We start from the raw sequence: 20,623 nt of genomic DNA, 5'->3' as shown, positions 1-20,623 counted from the left end.
GGGTCTCCAGATTCAATGAAGTTCAGGTTCTTTATGTCTCATCGCAGAAAGAATTCAGTGAGATACAAAAATGATGGGTAAGAAGATTTATTTAGAAACACATTCCCTAAATAGAATGCAGTCAGCCTCAAAAGGCCAGAACGACCATGGGAGAAACACCACAGCGTGGGCCATCTCAGAAAGTGAGAGGCCCCAAAACATGGGGTGATTTTTTTATGGGCTGGGTAACTTCATAGACTTAATGAGTGCAAGGGCTTTTCCAACTATTTGCGTAAAGAGGTGAAGATTCTCAGGAACTGGGCCACTGCCCACTCTCTGACCTTTTACCATCGCCCTCAGCACTGTCAAGGTGCTGGTGGACGTGTCATGAGGCTTCCCTGGGGCTTCTCTGCGCTGGGGAGGGGTTCTACATGTACCCCCACTTCAGCTGCCTTTGGTGTTGGTAGAGGCTAGGGCTGAACCGGGAGCCTCCCCGCCACATCCCCAGGTACATGGCTTCCACCTACAACCAGATGTCTTTGAAGATGTGTACACAGGTGTCACTGGGGTGGGCTCTCCAGCTTTCTGGGTCCGTGTGGTGGTCCTGGACTGTGAGACTGACCCCACTGGTACAGATGGCAACCCTCCTCCACTCCAGGCCTTGTGGTGGCCCTTGGGCAGGTTAGGAGTCTGCAGACATCGTTGGTGGGGGACATGATTCTGCTGACCAGGAAGGGGCAGCTGAACCGAAGGGCTTGGCCCAAATGTGTCACATGTGGGGGCTCGAGGGCCCATCCCCCCACCTTCACTCAGTCCCCCTCCCTTCTCCACGTGGATGTCAAACGGATGTTCTTTTTTTAAATGTATTTATTTGGCTGTGCCAGGTCTTATTTGAGGCATACGGGATCTTCCCTGTGGCTGGCGGGCTCCAGAGCAGGTAGGCTCAGCAGTTGTGGCACTCGGGCTTATTTGCATCTCGGCATGAGGGATCCTATTTTCCTATCCAGGGATCAAACTTGCATCCCCTACACTACAAGGTGGGCGCTTAACCACTGGACCACTGGGGAAGTCCTCAAAGGGATTCTTGCCAGATCAAGTCACTCCTCCAATCATGTCTCCCCAACCCGTGCCCCACCCCCATCCCCCCGGATAAAGGCCGAACATGAATCTTTCTCCCACGGGACTTTTTGGTAAAGGACTTCAGGTGCCCTGCATGCCCTCCTCCAAGCCTTTGCACATGCTGATCCCTCTGAAACTGGACAGAGGGGCTCTTTTACACAGAACCTCTGAAAGAAAGACATAGCTATGGGACACGACATGGGGCTTCCCAGGTGACTCAGTGGTAAAGAATCTGCCTGCCAACGCAGGAGGCACTGTTTCGATCCCTGGGTTACGAAGACCCCCTGGAGAAGGAAATGGCAACCCACTCTAGTATTGTCTGAAAAATTCCACGGACGTGGGGTGGCGAAGAGTCGGAACTTGTTAGGCCCTAAGTGCACAGGAGCTGGGAACTGACCCTCTCTGGCCGAGGGCCCCACGGAGGGTCTCCTGGCAGCGCCGGGGGAGCTTCCCTGCTTCCTGAACAGACTCACTCTGCTGGGGGCAACTGGAATGTCCCGGGGGCAACTCCCTTCCAACTCCTCCAGACTCTGTGACAATAAAGCTGAAAGGGTTACATCACCTTGGAGCCAGGGCTGTGGCCCAGGAGCAGAAAAGAAATGGGTCATGGCCAGGCTGCTGAGGGGTCAGATTCTCAGTGGTGACAGCAATGTCCACGTGCCTCTGGGGACAGAGTGGGAGGGCAGGGGAGGCACTCTGTCCTCTTGTGGTCCAAAGGGTTTTGTGACTTCAAGCCCTCCAGGGAAAGCACTGTGGCCAGGATCTCAGAGTCACCTGTGTGCCCAGAGCTTACCTGAGGTGTAATCACTGGATTTGAGGGATACAGCGGTCCTGAGAATAAGGAAGCAGGTCCCTCAAACCAGGCACATCTTCGCGTGGCCACCAGCTGGAGATGAGCCATCTTTCTCTGCCAGGCCAGAAAAACCAGATCCCTGTAATCACCACTCCAGGCAGACAGGGCAGCTCCCCTCTACGTAGATGGGGAATGGTGGGGCACAAGGAACAGGCAACAGGGGATGCCAGAGCCCAGTAGGCAAGGGCACAGGCTGTGAGACCTACAGGGGCCAAACTCTTATCTAGTAACACCACGCCCAAGGTCACTGAGCAGCTAAGCTGTCCTGAAGCCTGCAGTCTTCTGAGCCATATTCCTGAGAGCTGTCACCCCACCAGCGAAAGCAGGGAGGCTCCTGTTGCCCAGGCTGGGTTCCTGGTGGCCTCAGCAGTCACGGCCTTCACGGCTGTCCAGCCTCAGGGCGCAGAGGCACAGCTGAGAAGAAAGGCAAGCGGGAAAGGTGAACACAGCTTCAGGGTCTTCTGTTGGGTGTGTACTTCCTGGAGGAGCTAGACCTTCGGATTTCTTTGTGGAAACTCCTGCGTTTGTAATTTTTGCATCTGTTTTATTGTTTGGCTGCCTTGCACGGCAGGAGGGAATCTTATCTCCCTAACCAGGGATGGAACCCAGACCCCTGCAGTGGAAAGTGCAGAGTTTTAACCACTGGACTGCCAGGGAAGGCGCAGCGCTTATTTTACAACATCTAATACCATGAGAATCTAGAAAGCTTCCCCACCCGCGCAGTAGTAAAGAATCCGCCTGCAGGTGCAGGTGGGCTCAACCCCTGGGTCAGGAAGACAGCCAGGAGGAGGAGGTGGCAGCCCACCCCAGTATTCTTACCTGGAGAGTCCCTGGACAGAGGAGACTGGAGGGCTGCAGTCCATGGGGTCGCAAGAGTCAGACACGACTGAGTGACTGAGCACGCGCAATAGCCAGTGAGTTCAGTGTGGTCGGCAGAACTGTGGCTCTCCAAGAACACCCACACCCTACCGCCTGGAACCTGTTAGCATGCTACCTGACGTGGCCCACAGATGGGAATATTTGTGTAGTATAACCACATGAGCCCTTGAAAGCAGAAAAACACAACACAGATATTTTAAATCTAAGAATGTCCTAGGTCTGACACTCATGTCAGCTGCTCTAAAACCAAGGCCTCAGCAGGGCTGCATGGCTTCTGGGGGAAAAGGGGTTTCCTTGCCCGTTCCAGACTCCAGGGTCCGCCAGCATTCCTTGGTTCCTGGCTTTTTGTGTTTTCAAAGCCAGCAACGGCAACTTGAGTTTTTCTCACATGACATCACTCTGACTTGGTCTCTCTCCATCTCTATGTCTCCCTCTTCCCCTATAAGGACCCTTGTTATTATGAGGTTTCCTCCCACCCTGCCAACCTCAAACAATCCAGAATGATCTCCATGTCCCAAAGTCAGCTGATCATCAACCTTATTCCCACCTACCATCTAAACGTAGGGCTTCCCTGGGGGCTCAGAGGGTAAAGCGTCACCTGGAACGTGGGAGACCCGGGTTCGATCCCTGGGTTGGGAAGATCCCCTGGAAAAGGAAATGGCAACCTCCTCCAGTACTCTTGCCTGGAAAATTCCATGGACTGAGGAGCCTGGGAGGCTACAGTCCATGGGGTCGCAAAGAGTCGGACACGACTGAGCGGCTTCACTTCCACTTGCCTGTAACATGTTCTGGGTGCTAAGTCCTCCACATCTTCGCTGGGAATGGCGCTTCAGTCTGCTTACCACGCATGCTCAGTCGCTTCAGTCCGGTCGGACTCTTTGCGACCCTATGGACTGTGGCCCGCCAGGCTCCTCCGTCCACGGGATTCTCCAGGCAAGAATACTGGAGTGGATTGCCATATCCTCCTCCAGGGGATCGTCCTGACCCAGGGATCAAACCAGTGTCTCCTGCATTGCACAGATTCTTGACCCGCTGAGCCACCTGGGAAGCCCCGCTTACCCTAAGTGTACTTACACAAAAGTTAAGCATTGCCTACTTGGCTACTTGTTACATCAAGAATGCGTGCATTTTTTATTCTGGTAGATGTTAAAGGAAGAAACGTTCACATATTGGGGCTAGGGAAGTCATTCTTGCTTATATATGATTTAACTTGATTTCTATGCTAACTAAAAAAGATAGCACAGACGGAAGTCAAAATAGGAAGTCAAGAAATACCCAGAGTAGCAGGCAAGTCTGGCCTTGGAGAATAGAATAAAGCAGGGCAAAGGCTAACAGAGTTTTGCCAAGAGAACACATTGGTCATCACACAACAACACAAGAGAGAGGCCTCTACACATGGACATCACCAGATGGTCAACACTGAAATCTAACTGATTATATTCTTTGCAGCTGAAGATGGAGAAGTTCTATTCAGTCAGCAAAAACAAGACTGAGAACTGACTGTGGTTCAGATCATGAACTCCTTATTGCAAAATTCAGATTTAAATTCCTTATTGCCAATTCAGAGTTAAACTGAAGAAAGTAGAGGAAAGAACAGGGTGCACTTGCCAGAAATAAAGAATGTCCATGTTAAAAAAAATAAAGTTTAGGGATTTCCCTGGTGTTCCAGCAGTTAATGCTTCCCAGGCGTCGCCAGTGGTAAAGAATCCACCTGCCAATGCAAGAGAGGTAAGAGATGTGGGTTGGATTGGTGTGTACACGCATACACACACACTTACTCTGGTGGTCCAGCAGCTCAGGCGGTAAAGAATCCGCCTCCAATGCAGGAGACGCGGGCTCGATCCCTAGCCCAGGAAGATCCCCTGGAGAAGGAAATGGCAACCCACAGAGAAGCCTCAGGCTACAGTCCTTGAGGTCACAAAGAACTGGATATGACAGAGCGTGACACGTGCACGTGCACACACACACACACTCCAGCAGTTAATACTCTGTGCTTCCATGCAGGGGACACAGGTTCCAGCCCTGGTGTGCCAACTAAGACCCCACATGAGTGTGGACACACTAGGCTTGAGCTCAGGAGGGCTGTGGTGTGTCACGCTTGCCACTCTTGCTGGCAGAGCCCTGGGCGAGAGGGGGGCTCAGCTTGGCAGGGAGGTGCCGCGCAGGCTCACCTTGTCCTGAGAATGGGTGCAGAAGCCACCTGAGAACAGGTGTGAGCCGCGGCATGCTGCTCACGGCCAGACGACAGTCTGTAGGCAGGCGGCCTCCTCGGCCTCCCTGGGCTTGCTTCCGGCAAGGCCATCACAAGGCAGGAGCCCTGGGGCTGAGAGGTCTGCAGCCAGGATCTCAGGGGCCCAGGTGCACTGCAGGTGAGCCTGGGGGCACCTGCCCTCGTCATCTGCTGGTTTCCACTGAGGCGGGGCCCAGAACAGGGGCAGGAATGGTGGGGTCCACATGTGGTGGTCCCATTCACTGCTTTTCCAAGAGGAGTGAGAGATCCATGTTTTACATGGAGCTTTTTGATTTTATAAAGATTCAAGACTATTCCCCCCCAAACTTGAAGGTTTATGTAAGAGCTCCACTCTTCCTATATATAGAGAGCTATACATAAAGTTGGTTTCTGGGCTATCATTTGTGACTCAGGACAAAGGGCAAACCAGGAGCCCAGGGGTGCCCAGACAGGAAGGCACGGGGCCCAGGGTTCGCTGCAGAGCATGCTGCAGCCGCTCTCAGGACGCCTCTCAGCTCCCTCCCTATCATCGACCTGAAGCTGACACTCCTGCAGGCCTGTGGTGAGCCAAGCTCGGGGCCTGTCTGCCTGAGCTCTCCCCAGCGTTCCGAGGCGTCAGTGCGTCCCCTGAACTCAGACCTTCCCTTCCGCTGACAGGGGGGCTTGCGATCAGAGCTGCAGTCAGGTGTGCCTTGGGGCCTCAGGCTTCTGAGCAAAGGGTGGGCTCAGCTCCCTGTACCAGAGCAGTCAGCTGTGGTCAGCGAGGCCTCATGGCACTGCCTCCCACGCCTGGGAGAAGCCTTTCCCCTGCCTGTTACCCTCCCCACCCAGGCTCTGTGCACTTCATGGAACACCCATGTTTCACTGGTGGTGCCAGAACCAATCCAGGTCCACTGGGTCTGAGTGTGCAATCCCTATCAACACCACAGCCGACATTCTGAGCAGAAACTAACAGGCTGACCCTAAATTCACGGACATGCAGAACACAACAGGGAAAGCAGCTGTGCCAGGAAACAAAGCTGCACTTTCCTTACTCAACTTCAAAATTCCTCTAAAGCCAAGGTGATCAACACAGTGTGGTCCTGTCGTAAGGACAGACACATAGATCAACAGATCTAAGAGACCAAAATACCCTTAACTGGTTTCCAACAGAAGTATAATGTGGAAAGATGGCCTTTTCAGCAAATGGTTCTGGGAAAACTAGACATTCACATGCAAAAAAATAAATTCAAACCCTTATCTCAACTATACATAAAAGTTACCATGAAAAAGACCATAAATGTAAGAGCTAAGCCTATAAAATTTATAGAAGAAAACAAAGAACCTTTTGACTTTTGGCTAGGCCAATAATTTTTTAGGTATGACACAAAGACAACATATAAATAGAAACACTAATATATTAGACAATGAGTGTAAAATTTAACATCAAAATGTAAAACTTTGCTCTTCAAAACACATCATTAAGAGACTTTCCTGCTGGCCCAGTGGCTAAGACTCTGTGCTCCCCATGCAGGGGGCCTGCGTTTGACCCCTGGTCGGGGAACTAGATCCCACATGCCACAGTGAACACCTGTCACAGCCAGATAAACAAATCTTTTTCTAAAAAGACACCATTCAGAAAATTAAAAGATGAACACACAGCCTGGATTGGAGGGGAGTCTGGCGGGGGTGATAAGGGAGATATGCATATGCATGGCTGAGTCCCTTCACAGTTCACCTGAAACTATCACAACAATGTTTGTTAACTGGCTACACCCCAATACAAAATAAAAAGTTTTTTTTAATAAAAACAAATAAAATAAAAGTTAAAAAAAATGAGCCACAGACTGAGAAAAAATACTTAGAAAATACTTACATATGGATTCTAAACACAGAATCTATGAAGAACTTTATGGCTCAAAGATAAAAAGACAACCCAATTAGAAATAAGGAAAAGATCTGAACAGATGTTTCATCAAAGAAAACAGACTGTTAACACGCACATGAAAATACCATTGTTCATGAGAAAAATGTAGATCAAAAGCCCAATGAGATGACCGCTTCAAGGGTAAAGAGTTTCAGTTCAAGATAATAAAAATGTTCTGAAGAAGTATACGGGTTAAAGTGGCACAACTGAATTTACTTAATGCCACTGAACCATACACTTAAAATGGTTAAAATGGTAAGTTTTGTGTATATTTTGCCATGATTTTTTAAAAAGCCATTGAGATACCATTTCATACCCACTAGGATGACAGCACCAAGTTGTCTTGGTGTCAGCAAGGTGGAAAAACTGGAACAGCCCTACAGTGCTGCTGGGAATATAAAAACGCACAGACTCTTTGGAAAATGGTTTGGGAGCTTCCAAGGAGTTAAACATAAACTTGCCAGGCCTCCCTGCTGGTCCAGTGGTTGAGAGCCTGCCTGCCAATGCAGGAGGCATGGGTTCGATCCCTGGTCCAGGAGGATCTTCTATTTCTCGGGGCAACTAAACCCGTGCACCACAACTACTGAAGGCCCCGCTCTCTACAGCCCGTGGTCCACAACCACAGAAGCCACCGCGACGAGAAGCCTGAACGTTACAATGAAGCGGGGCCCCCACGTGCTGCCAGGACAGGAGACAGAGCGAGGGAAACGTCACAGGTCCGGGCTGGGCCACCCGATCAGGAAATCACCGAGGCGAATGATCTGCCGCTACTCAGGCTGTGATGCTTTTGATCTTGGACCAGGGCTGTCAAGGTCCCAAGGCAAACAGTGCTGCGGTCGTTCACACGGTGGTCTGGGAGGAGGAGCAGCCGGACACAGCCAGCATGAGGGCCCCAGCGCCTCTCCTGGGGAAGACGACAGCCTGACGGTGAAGACAGCACCACATCCCAGCAGAGGCCTCACTGGCCTCACTAAGGAGACCTACTTCTTCCCCCCAAAAAAGGCACATGCTCTTGTCCTCAAAAGTCCTGCAACACCAGGCAAGAGGCACAAGAATGTGATCTAAGCACTGGGCACTGGACCCGTGCCCCCAGTCTCTGTCCTGCCCATCTCCCCTTACGTCTCCAAAACCCCATCCCCTGACACCGCTGCTCACCCGTCCATCTCTGAGGGTGTGGGCCCTCCTCCTGGGTGTGCACTGTCCCACATCCACTGGAGTCTGGACAGTTTCTCTCTCCCACCTCCTCCACTCAGCTACTGGTCCTTCATCTGGACATCCAGCACTCATCTCAGGGCCCATCTGGAACCACAAGCTGAGATTTCCCTTCCAAAATCCCACCTCAGGACAGTCCCTGGTCCAGGCCACCAGGGCAGGACAGTCTAGACATCAGGAAGCCAAATGAAAATTTCCTGTTTGTTCACGGGCACACGGGTCAGCTCCACCCAGAGCTCTCCATTCAACTCAGACTCTACTCCACATAATCCAACTGCTGTGCTCCTGCCAAACATGCTCCTGCCAACCTCCGCTCTCCGTCTCACTCTTTATCTGGAGCACTTGGGACAGCCCTTCACCCTCCACTACGTTCGCTCTGCACTCGTAAATGGGAATCCCATCGACTCCGCTCTGAAAAACGTATCGGGAATCTGATGATTTCTCCCACCTCTCATACTTCTATTCTCGAGAGGTCACCGGAGAAACATTTGCAGCAGCATCTTCCTGAAGCTGCCTGCCTTCAGCCCCCACCACAACGCTGTGTTCACGCAGCTTCGAAATCCTAACTCAGATCATGGCCATCCATATTCTAATGAAAATCTGTGGCTCCCAGAATCCAAAGCCCGTCAACAGAGGTAGGACTCCCACGCTCACGCTGTAGGTTCCCCGCAGTGGAGACTGCAGAACTTTCCCGAATGCTCCCAGCCAGTCTCACCTCCGAGTCTTCGCACCTGCACATTTGATTGCACTGGACTCTGAAATGCAGACTTCCACCTATGAACGCCCCAGTGTCCTGAGCACCGAGGCCTGGGGTTCAGTCGGGGACTTGCGGCACTGGGGTTCGGAGTCCACCCAGGTGGAGGCCAGGAGACCCTACTTCACCCGGCTCGCTTATCGTGCCCGCAGTCCAGCTACATGCTGGGTCATGACCTCGGAACGGGTGGCTCTGAAGCCTGGGGCCCTTCTCCGTAAAGCGGACATGACGCACAGGGCGACGACTCCGGGTCGGCCAAGGGCACAGACGCGCCTTGACGGACGACTCGCAGGACAACCCCGCGCCGGGCGGTCCCCCGACAGCCGAGGACACAAGAGCCCGGGGAGAGGGGACGTTTGCTGAGGTCACGGGACATATAGGGCACAGGTGGGACCACCTAGGATGTCGAACCTACCCACTCCCGTTTCCGCGGGCCGGAGGAGCCCCCTAGACACCAGCCACAGTCCAGCAACTAGGTCCATCCGCCCGCGGCCGACGAAGAAGCAGGACAGAGAAGCAACCATCTGAACCCGGAGGTCCCGCCCTCCAAGGCGTGGCCGTCCCGGAAACGCCTATCTCCTAGGCTATCAATGGTCAATACTGGTGTAAACGCGCGGAGAGGGTACTTCTGGGTAATGTAGTTCATGTCGCGTGAGCCGTGATGCGGTTCCGTTCAGTGCAGTTCAGTCGCTCAGTCGTGTCCGACTCTTTGCGACCCCATGAATCGCAGCACCCCAGGCCTCCCTGTCCATCACCATCTCCCGGAGTTCACTCAGACTCACGTCCATCGAGTCAGTGATGCCATCCAGCCATCTCATCCTCTGTCGTCCCCTTCTCCTCCTGCCCCCAATCCCTCCCAGCATCAGAGTCTTTTCCAATGAGTCAACTCTTCGCATGAGGTGGCCAAAGTACTGGAGCTTCAGCTTTAGCATCATTCCTTCCAAAGAAATCCCAGGGCTGCTCTCTTTCAGAATGGACTGGTTGGATCTCCTTGCAGTCCAAGGGACTCTCAAGAGTCTTCTCCAACACTGCAGTTCAAAAGCATCAATTCTTCGGCGGTGCGTCCTGCCTAATCACCTAGGCAACGACTCAGCGGCACCGCGATAGGCTCAGGAAAAAGCGTCATGGACGTCCGTGAGCCTGGAGCCAGTGAGGGTCAGGATTTGGGGGTTTTCGCCTGGCCTCAGAGGGTGGGGCGGGACTTCCGGCGTCGCCATTGCAGTCTTAGTTTTGTGGCTGGCGGGGCTGCAGGAGACACACCCTGGGACGTGAGGCGAAGGCCCCCTGGGAGACGTTCTGGGACCCTCTTCGCACGTGGGCACTCCCTTTTACCCTCGGCTCACCGCCCCTCCTTCCCAAGCCTCGGTTTCTCCGCGCCCCGCCTTCGTCCCAAGTTCCGGGGAGGCAGCTTCCGTTTCATACTGGGGACGGTCGAAGCACTGAGTGCGACCATCAAGCTGCGTCAGCCCTCCCAGTGTTTGTGGGGGGTTCGGGTGAGCCCGCAGGCTCGTCACGGCCGCCGCCTTACACGGCCCCGCCCAGCCCACAGGCTGTGACCGGTCCTGCAGAGTCGCTGATGGACCCGGGGCAGGTGAGTGCCAGGTGAGAGGACACAGGTCCTCACCTGCTGAGATCCCCGCCCTTGTGACCCTGGGGTCTGTTAGGGAATGGTGGCGTCCCCAACTCGGCCTGCACATGAATCTGGGCCCCTGAGAGTCACTTTCCCCAGGCATCCTGAACCTAGGCCAGAAGTTATGTGGGCGGATCACATGGGATAAGATCTGGAAAGGTGCCCGTGACAGAGACCAGCATGTGCCAGTTGCTCGGAGGTGGGCATAAGGTGATAGTGTTGAGGGAAACGACAGATCTCCATTTCTTCTGGTGCAAATAGAGAGCAGGGTGACTGGAGACAGGCCAGGAAAGGGAGGCTGGGGTGCTGGGCCTCTGTTCTCAGTGTGGTGCAAGTCACGGGAAGTTCACAGCAGAGGAGGAGGTGATCTGAATCAGATCTTAACAAGCCTGTGGACGCTGGGTGAAGAGACTGGAAGATGGGGTGAGGTTGGAGGCCCGAAGACCATGGAGGAGGTGACTGCAGTAGTCCCTGTGTGTGGTTTTGGTGGCTAGAGCAGGGAGGTGCCTGGGAGGTAGGAGAAGTGGTTGGCTCCTGGATGTAATTTTTAGGGTGGACTAGATTTCCTCATCACTTCATGACAAATAGACGGGGAAACAGTGCAAATAGTCGCTGACTTTATTTTTCTCGGCTCCAAAATTGCTGCAGATGGTGATTGCAGCCATGAAATTAAAAAACGCTTACTCCTTGAAAGGAAAGTTATGACCAACCTAGATAGCATATTCAAAAGCAGAGACATTATTTTGCCAACAAAGGTCCCTCTAGTCAAGACTATGATTTTTCCGGTAGTCCTGTATGGATGTGAGAGTTGGACTATAAAGAAAGCTGAGCACTGCAGAATTGATGCTTTTGAACTGTGGTGTTGGAGAAGACTCTTAAGAGTCCCTTGGACTGCAAGGAGATCCAACCAGTCCATCCTAAAGGAGATCTGTCCTGGGTGTTCATTGGAAGGACTGATGTTGAAGCTGAAACTCCAATACTTTGGCCACCTGATGCAAAGAGCTGACTCATTTGAAAAGACCCTGATGCTGGGAGGGATTGGGGGCAGGGGGAGAAGGGGACAACAGAGGATGAGATGGTTAGATGGCATTACTGACTTGATGGACATGGATTTGGATGAACGCCAGGAGTTGGTGATGGACCAGGAGGCCTGCCGTGCTGTGGTTCATGGGGTTGCAAAGAGTCGGACACGACTGAGCAACTGAACTGAACTGGGATTTCCTGATGTGTGGCAGGGAAATATGGTTGACCCTGAATATTTTTTCGGATGTGGAAGATGGTTCGAGGAGTAGATTTCAGAGGGAAAATAACTGTTTTGGCCATATCGTATTTGGAATGTCATTGAGACTGCCAAATTGAGATGTCAAGTGTATTTCATGCCAGGTTGAGACTAGAGATGTCCGCCAGCTAGAGGCTTGTGCTTGTACACTGTCTGCAGCTGTGAGCTGGGTTCAGGATGATGAACAAGCCTCTGAGTAGAGTGTAGACCTGGGATGAAAAAATGAAGCACGGGGTCTTCCTTGGTGGTCCAGTGGCCAAGACTCCACGCTCTCAATGCAGGGGACCTGGGTTCAGTCCCTGGTCAGGGAACTAGATTCCACCTGCCACAACTAAGATCCCGCACAATGCAACTAAGACACAGCACAGCCAAATAAAAGAAAAAGCACAGAAGTGAGGTAGGATGACAGTGGGGCCTGAGTTTAGATTGTGTTACCTTTCTACAGCTCACAGGGATTTGTGGCCATCCTCCTTACGTCCAGGGGGGTTTATTAAGCTGCTGTATTATCAGGGACAAAAAGGCTCAGCCCAACCTAAAAGTTGCCACGCCAAGAGTGGGGACAGCAGGTCAGGGATTTGTGTATTAGGAAAGGCAAGGACAGCTATGACTGGTGAAGGGACGGCATGCATAAGGTTAGAGCTGGAAGAGAAAAAGGGTGTTTGAGATTATTACTCCTGGTTCTGGGGTGCAAGGTTGGAGCAACAGAGCCAAGAAGGGAGGCTTTATCTAGAGAGGTGATGGCTCTCTCTGTTAGTGGGAAGTTTTTGCAGTCAAGGACAGTCCAAGGTTAGCATCGGATCCTGCTTGCCTCTGCAAGCTAAGTGCATACTGGTAAATGAATACAGCAGAACGTGCCTGTGGTGTGGCCAGGGAGAGGGACAATGGTATTGTGGGATGTGGGAAGTAGAGGTATGAGGATTGATGTGTACATGGTAAGGGAATGAGGCCTGATACAGAGGCTTAAGGAAGAAAAGAGAGCCCAGATTTTCTTAGATTTGGAAGGTGTGACCTGAAGGACACAAGGGAAGTTGGTTAGTAGGGAGAGGGGTGTCGTGTGACAACTTAGAGCTCAAACAGCATCCATCTACCCACCTTCCTTTTGTCTCTCTCATTAGGATTGGTCTGGAAACAGTGGCCAGTGGGACTGTGAGGAGAGCAGGACCCCAGTGGGGCCAGCACCTGTGGTCTTCTCAGAGGTGAGGGCCTGGTGAAGGGATGAGCTGCAGGCGGGTGGAGGGAGGATGGACAGGGGTCATGAGGAGAGGAGATGCCGGTGGGACACGGGGCAGAACTCTGAGTCACGCATCAAGGGCCTGAATGTGCCCGCTGGACCGTTTTGTTTGTTTTCCAGCCCACCTATTGGCCACCTGGCCTCGCTGTCTCCTCATGGGGGAGCCTGGTGACCTTTGAGGAGGTGGCCATGCACTTCTCCAGGGAGGAGTGGGAGCTCCTCGATGAGACCCAGAGGCAGCTGTACCACACTGTGATGCTGGAGACTTTGGAGCTCGTGACCTCACTTGGTAAGGCCCTCATGCCCTGCCCTGGCCTGGGGGCCAGCATCTGCCTTTTGTCTTCTCCCCATCCCCAAGCTGGACCAGGGACACTGCTTCCTACCCAGGTTTCCTGCTGTAGCTGCTGTGAGTGCTGGGCCTGGGCTGTGCGCGCCCCCGTTTCTCCCTGGGCCGCCTCATGAGGAGCCCTAACAGCTATTAGGTCCCACAGGGGCCTTGCGGGAGCAGAGGTTGGAGGTCGGGCACTCTGGCCTGAAGGGTCCTGCTCAACTTGACCAGTGCCTGGCTGGCTGATCTAGTGTGGGGCCATGCCAAGGTTCTGCCCCTTCCCCAGAGACATTTTTTTTAATGGCTTTACTGATATACATCATAACATTCACCCTTTTATTTATTTTTCTTTTACAAAAGTCAGTTTTAACGTTCACCCTTCTAAAGTGTACTGTTTAGTGGGTTTTCATGTTTTCAGTGTATAAATCTCACCATACTCCATAGAACTCCTTGAAGAGAACATAGGCAAAATATTCTTTTACATAAATCATACCAGTGTTTTCTTAAGTCAGTCTCCCAAAGCAACAGAAATAAAAACAAACAAATGGAACCTAATAAAACTTACAAGTTTTTGCATAGCAAAAACTTTCATTTTCATAAGCAAAATGAAGATACAACTTAGAAACTGGGAGAAAATATTTGTAAATGATATGATTGACAAGGGTTTTAATTTCCAAAATATACAAACAGCTCATACAACTCAATAACAAGAAAATAACCCCATTGAAAAATGGGCAGAAGCCCTAAATAGACATTTCTCCAAAGAAGACATACAGATGGCCAAAAAGCATGTAAAAAGATGCTCAACACTGGTTATTATTAGAGAAATTCAAATGAAAACTAAAATGAGGTGTCATCTCACACCAGTCAGAATAGCCATCATTAAAAAGTCTACAAATAACAAATGCTAGACAGCACGTGGAAAAAGGAACCCTCCTACACTGTTGATGGGGATGTAAATTGGTGCAGCCACTATGGAAAACAGTATGGAGGTTCCTGACAAAATGAAAACTAGAGTTGCCATACGATCCAGCAGTCTCACTCCTGGGCATATATCTGGAGAGAAAACAGCAATTCGAAAGGATAAGTCTACTGCAGTGTTCACTGTAGCACTATTTATAACAGCCAGGACATGGAAGCCACATAAATTCTATTGACAGATGAATGGAAAAGAAGAGGTGGGGCATGTATACAACGGAATGCTACTCAGCCATCAAAAAGAAACAATGCCACTTGCAGTAACGTGGGTGAACCTAGAGATTATCATACTAAGTGACGTAAGTCATAAGGAGAAAAGACAAGTACCATGTGATATCTCTTATATGTGGAGTCTAAAATACAACACAAAGGAACAGATCTGTAAAGCAGAGAAAGTCTCACAGATACAGAGCACAGATTTGTGGTTGCCAGCAGTGGGGGTTGGGAGAGGGACGGACTGGAATTAGGAAATAGAACCTATTATATATAGAATGGATAAACATTAGGTCCTACTGCATAGCACAGCGAACTATAATGGGAAAGACTATGAAAAAGAACGTATGTATAACTGAGGCAGTTTGCTTTACGGTAGAACTTAACAATAAAATTTTTAAAAATTAAGGATAATCATAAACAAATGGACTTTCCTGGTGGCTCAGATGGTATAGTGTCTGCCTACAACGTGGGAGACCTGGGTTCATTCCCTGGGTCAGGAAGATCTCCTGGAGAAGGAAATGGTACCCACTCCAGTATTCTTGCCTGGAAAATCCCATGGATGGAGGAGCCTGGTAGGCTACAGTCCATGGGGTCGCAAAGAGTCCAACACAACTGAGCAACTTCACTTTCACTTTTTCAATAAACTAATACCAGCATACTCTAATTTTAGATCATTTTCATTACCTGAAAAGAAGCTCTGTACCCTTTAGCGGTCACTCTTCATCCTCCCTCATCCTGTCCTGAGTCCTAGGCAACCACTAATCTGCTTTCTGACTGTACAGACTTGCTTATTCTATTAATAGATATTTTATGCAAATGGAATTATACCGTATGTGTGTTCCGTGACTGGCTTTTACTTGGCATAATGTTGCTGAGGTTCATCCATGTTATGGAACATATCAGTAATACTTCTTTCATTTTTATGGCTGAATAATAAAAAATTATTCACAGTTGGACACGACTGAGCACACACTGTACACACAATGACTAATGATGTTGAGCTTCTTTTCATTTACTTTTTGTCCATTTGTGTATATATATCTTTTTTTGAAAAATGTCTTTTCAGGTCCTTTGCCTCTGAGTTCTTGCCTCTGGTGAGGGCCCTGTCCCACCAGTGAGCCTTTCACTCTAACTCTGCCCCACCTGGCCTATCGGCAAACCCTTGGCCCATTCCTGTATGTGTCAGTGACACATTTCTAAGGAAGTCACCCTTTTCACTGAGTGGAACACTCATGTTAACCAGAAATTTCTCGGCTTTCAGGCTGTTGGCCTGTGGTGGAAGATGAGGAGGTGCCTTCTGAGAGGAATGCTTCTGGAGAAGTGGTGTCACAGGTCAGAACTCCCAGTGTACCTCCTTCCATGCAGAAGGCTGACAGCTGTGACACATGTGAGCCACTCTTGAAAGACATTTTGCAGCTGGACAACCATCAAAGACATACTGGAGAGACTCCCTGCACATGTTTAGCATATGGAAGAGAGTTTTGGTTTGGTGGAAATCTTCACCAGCATCCAGAGTACAATGGAGAAAAGCTCTTCCAGTGGAACAGAGACAGGGACTTGTTTGTGAAGAGCTCAACAGACTCTCTGTCAGAGAAACCCATTACATGTGGGTTAGGTGGCCAGGATGTCTCAGATGGCCATGACCTGCTCCAGTCCCCAAGCTTGGATGGCAGTGGGGAGCCACATAGCAGCACAAAGGGCAGGGAGGCCTCACTGCACCCTTTCAATTCTGGGCAGCTCCCAGAGGTCCAGTCCTCACAGAAGCCCTTCAACTGCAGTGACAGTGGGAAAGCTTTCCAGAAGACTTCTGTCCTCCTCAGCCACCTGAGTGCTCACTCTGAAGAGACACCATTTAGATGCCCAAGAGTTGAAAATTCCTTAGAGGAGAAATCAGCCCTTACTAGTGACCAATGGTTTCACACTGGAGAAACATCTCATGTATGTAAAGAGTGTGGCAAGGCTTTCAGTCACCCATATAAACTGAGGAAGCATCAGAAATTCCACACAGGAGTAAAAGATTATCCATGCAGCGACTGTGGGAAAACTTTTAGCCACAAACTCACCCTTATTCATCACCAGAGAATCCACACAGGAGAAAGGCCTTACGAATGCAGTGAATGTGGGAAAGCCTTTAATAACAGGTCACACCTCGCTCGGCATGAGAAGGTTCACACAGGAGAAAGGCCTTTCAAATGCAGCAAATGTGGAAGAGCCTTCAGCCAAAGCTCCAACTTCCTTCGGCACCAGAAAGTCCACACCCACATAAAACCTTATGAGTGCAGTCAGTGTGGCAAAGCCTTCAGTCGCAGCTCTGCGCTCATGCAGCACTGGAGAGTTCACACTGGAGAACGGCCATTTGAGTGCAGTGAGTGTGGGAGAGCTTTTAACAACAACTCCAACCTTGCTCAGCACCAGAAGGTTCACACCGGAGAACGGCCTTTCGGATGCAATGAATGTGGAAGAGACTTTAGCCAAAGTTCTCACCTCCTTCGCCATCAGAAAGTCCACACCGGAGAACGGCCTTTCGCATGTGGTGAATGTGGGAAAACCTTCAGCAATAGCTCCACCCTCATTCAACACCAGAAAGTACATACTGGACAAAGGCCTTACAGGTGCAGTGAGTGCAGAAAAGCCTTCAGTCGCAACTCCAGCCTGGTTCAGCACTGGAGAACTCACACTGGGGAAAAGCCTTACGAGTGCAGTGAATGTGGGAAAGCCTTTGCTCACAGTTCCAGTCTCATTGAGCACTGGAGAGTTCACACCAGAGAAAGGCCTTATGAGTGTAATGAATGTGGGAAGTTCTTTAGCCAAAAGTCTATTCTTACGAAGCATCAGAAAGTTCACACTGGGGAAAGGCCTTATGAGTGCACTAAATGTGGCAAGTTCTTTAGCCGTAAATCCAGCCTTATCTATCACTGGAGAGTTCACACTGGGGAAAGGCCTTACGAGTGCAGTGCATGCGGAAGAGCCTTCAGCAGTAACTCTCACCTCATTCGTCACCAGAGGGTGCACACACAGGAAAGGCCCTACGAATGCAGCCAGTGTGGGAAAGCCTTTAGTGAAAGGTCCACACTTATTCGACACCAGATAGTTCACACCAGAGAAAGGACTTACGAGTGTGGCCACTGTGGGAAAATCTTCAGCCGCCTCTGCAACCTTGCACAGCATAGAAGGATCCACAGCTGAGTGGAGCCTTATGGAGATGGTCTTTGGGAGATCTTCAGTCACATCAAGCTTCAGGCAGCAGACTACAGAGAAATTCCCTAATGTGTCACTGATGTGGAAATGCCTTCAGAAGTTACCCTGCCCTTTCTGAGCGGCCTAGGAACCTACATAGCACTGTCTCCCCTCTGGAGCGTAAACCTCTTTCTAGCTGCCTGTTGCCTCTGAGAGGGTCAGGGAATGAACTGACCTCATGCTGGTTGAGAGATTCATTAATAAAGACACATGACATCCTACACATTAATGTACCTAACAGTGCTTCAGGGTACATGAAGCAAAAACTGATAGAACTGCAAGGAGCAATAGACAAATTCACAATTATACTTTGGGATGTTCACACCCTCCCAGATAATCAGTAAAGGCGTGGAAGACAACACTTATAACCAGCTTGACCTAATCAATATTTATAGAACTTCCTGTCCAAGAGGACAGAATAGACTGTTTTCTCACATTCACATAGAACATTTACCAAAATGGAGCATATTCTGGGCCATAAAAGAAGGCCTGATAAAGGGAAAAGAAATAATACACAGTATGGACCTTGGCTGTAACAGAATTCATTAAGAAATCAAGAACAGAATGATGTGTGGAAAACCCTCTTTCAGAAACTGAATATCACACTTACAAATAATCCATGGTCAAAGATGAAATCAAAAGAAGAATTTGAAACTATTTGGAATGAAAATGAAAACAGCATATCAAAATATGCGGGATGTCCCTAAAACTATACCAAGGGAGACATATGTGTGTGTATATATATATATGTATGTGTGTCCATGTATACTGGTGAGATATTAATAAGCCTTATGGATTGTTGAAGAATCATTAAATGCCAAGTTTTTTAAAGTTCCGACAAAAGAAGCAGACATGACTCAAGGCCATGAAGTTTTTCTTCACTGCAAGGTAAAAGCCAACTGCAGGGTCATGTGAGCCCCCAGAAGACAGACATAAGGACAGACTCGGGGGTCCTGAGGTACGGTGCACCAGGAGGGGCCTCACTTACACACTGAAGGGCCCTTCACGGCCCTGCTCACAGCCGCCAGTTGTGTGCTCTCTAGAGGGATGTCTGCCTCCCATGTCTTAGTCCATTCCGCCTGATGTAACAAATACCATAAACTGGGAGGCTTAGAAATAACAGAAATGTCTCACAGTCCCGGAGACCGGAAGATCCAAGATCACAGAGCCAGGATGTTTGGTGTCAGGTGAGGATCCTGGTTGACAGCCATCCTCTGTGTCCTCACAGGGAAGGAGAGGGGGTCCTTGGGGGCCTCTTACGAGACCACTAATCCCAGTCACAAGGGTTCCTCCTTCATGACCTCGTCAATCTCCCAAAGGCCCCACCTCCAAATACAGAACACTGAGTGGATTAGGTTTGAACCTAGGTATTGTGGGGGGACACAGCATTCGGTATACCACCCTACTACAATGTTAGTTTCACGCAGGAGGGGCCTGTGGGTTTCATCCTGCCAGGTGAGTGAAGTCTGTAGGGCTCAGCAGCTGCTCACAGCCTGGGACAGGTGTGCCTGCACTCAGGTGAGTGCAGGATGGGGTAAGCACCAGTCTTTCCCTGAGGTCTCCTACCTTCTCGCTCCCCAGGGTCAGCTCCGAGAGGGCTGTGATCTGGGCCAAGTACCATCCCTCAGGGCCACCAGAGATCCCCCGGCGTCCTACTGGGTGCCAGGCTTTTGCCTGAGCTCCGTGGTAGATGCATTTCATCTCCATCTGATGTGCAATACAGAGATTTAACGTGCAGAGGGACTGAAGGACAGGGCTACTGCGGAGCAACCGCAGCTCCAAGAGAAATGAAGCACAGGCAAGAGTGACAGTGACTGCTGCTACTGCTCGCTTTTAGGGGGGCAGGAAAATCGGAGGCGGCGACTCCAGGAACCTTTTCAGCCAGAAGGAGTGGCAGTGCAGAGGCACCCAGCAGAGGTGACCCATGGAGCGACCACGGGGGAGAAGCAGGCCGAGAGGTCAGGAGACGGGTCATGCCGCCCTGTCGGTGGGGTGAGGAGTCTGGTCAGTCTGCCCTAACCCCTACCTGCCTGGACATCTGGGCCCTGTTTGGCCCTACCAGACTTTGACTCTGCTCCATACAGACCTCCATGCTGAAGGTGAGAGTTTGTCGCTGAATCACACAAAGACGCCGGGATCCTTGGCCTCTGGAGGAGAATAATTCAATCCGGGGCCTGTGACGAGGCTTGATCGCTCAGAGCTTTTCTGTAATAAAGTTTTATTGAAGTATAAAGGAGATAGAGAAAGCTTCTGACATAGACATCAGAAGGGGATAGAAAGAGTACCCCCTTGCTAGTGTTAGCAGTGGAGTTATATGCTCTCCAATGAATCCAAAGAGTGTCTGGAGGTTGTAAAGGTCTCACCAGACCTACCCACATAATTTACATTTTAAGATAACAGGATTAGCCAGAAGGTTTAATCCAGAGACTGCCTTCAGGCAGGATATATTATTGTTATATAATCCTTGTAAAGACCAGACCTACCCCCATATTACTGAAGTGGTTTGCCATTCCCAGTGTGGTCCACTGGAGAAGGGACTGGCAAACCACTTCAGTATCCTTGCCTTGAGAACCCCATGAACAGTATGAAGAGGCAAAATGATAGGATACTGAAAGAGGAACTCCCCAGGTCAGTAGATGCCCAACATGCTACTGGAGATCAGTGGAGAAATAACTCCAGAAAGAATGAAGGGATGGAGCCAAAGCAAAAACAATACCCAGCTGTGGATGTGACTGGTGATAGAAGCAAGGTCCGATGCTGTAAAGAGCAATATTGCATAGGAACCTGGAATG

At 50.3% G+C, this 20,623-nt stretch overlaps 1 protein-coding gene across 1 annotated transcript; it reads left to right on the top strand.

Annotated features, from left to right (window-relative positions):
• The first annotated feature begins 146 nt into the window (after window positions 1-146).
• Window positions 147-17,780, top strand: ZNF132 (zinc finger protein 132). Its single transcript, XM_068993210.1, has 6 exons — window positions 147-182; window positions 488-608; window positions 10,408-10,523; window positions 12,957-13,037; window positions 13,193-13,361; window positions 15,856-17,780. Exons 1-6 carry the CDS (start codon window positions 147-149, stop codon window positions 17,778-17,780), a joined length of 2,448 nt encoding a protein of 815 aa, XP_068849311.1.
• Window positions 17,781-20,623: the final 2,843 nt, after the last annotated feature.

This window comes from Capricornis sumatraensis, chromosome 20 (genome assembly GCF_032405125.1).
Source record: "Capricornis sumatraensis isolate serow.1 chromosome 20, serow.2, whole genome shotgun sequence".
Taxonomy (NCBI): Eukaryota; Metazoa; Chordata; class Mammalia; order Artiodactyla; family Bovidae; genus Capricornis; species Capricornis sumatraensis.
This window is presented reverse-complemented; position numbering and strand designations above follow the sequence as displayed.

Bases quoted from the DNA above. Each gene is read 5' to 3' on its own strand.
- ZNF132 (XM_068993210.1), top strand. From the start codon at position 147: ATGGGAGAAACACCACAGCGTGGGCCATCTCAGAAA. The intron at 183-487 runs GTGAGAGGCCCC...CCACATCCCCAG, and splicing joins AGCGTGGGCCATCTCAGAAA to GTACATGGCTTCCACCTACA. The intron at 13,038-13,192 runs GTGAGGGCCTGG...TTTGTTTTCCAG, and splicing joins CACCTGTGGTCTTCTCAGAG to CCCACCTATTGGCCACCTGG.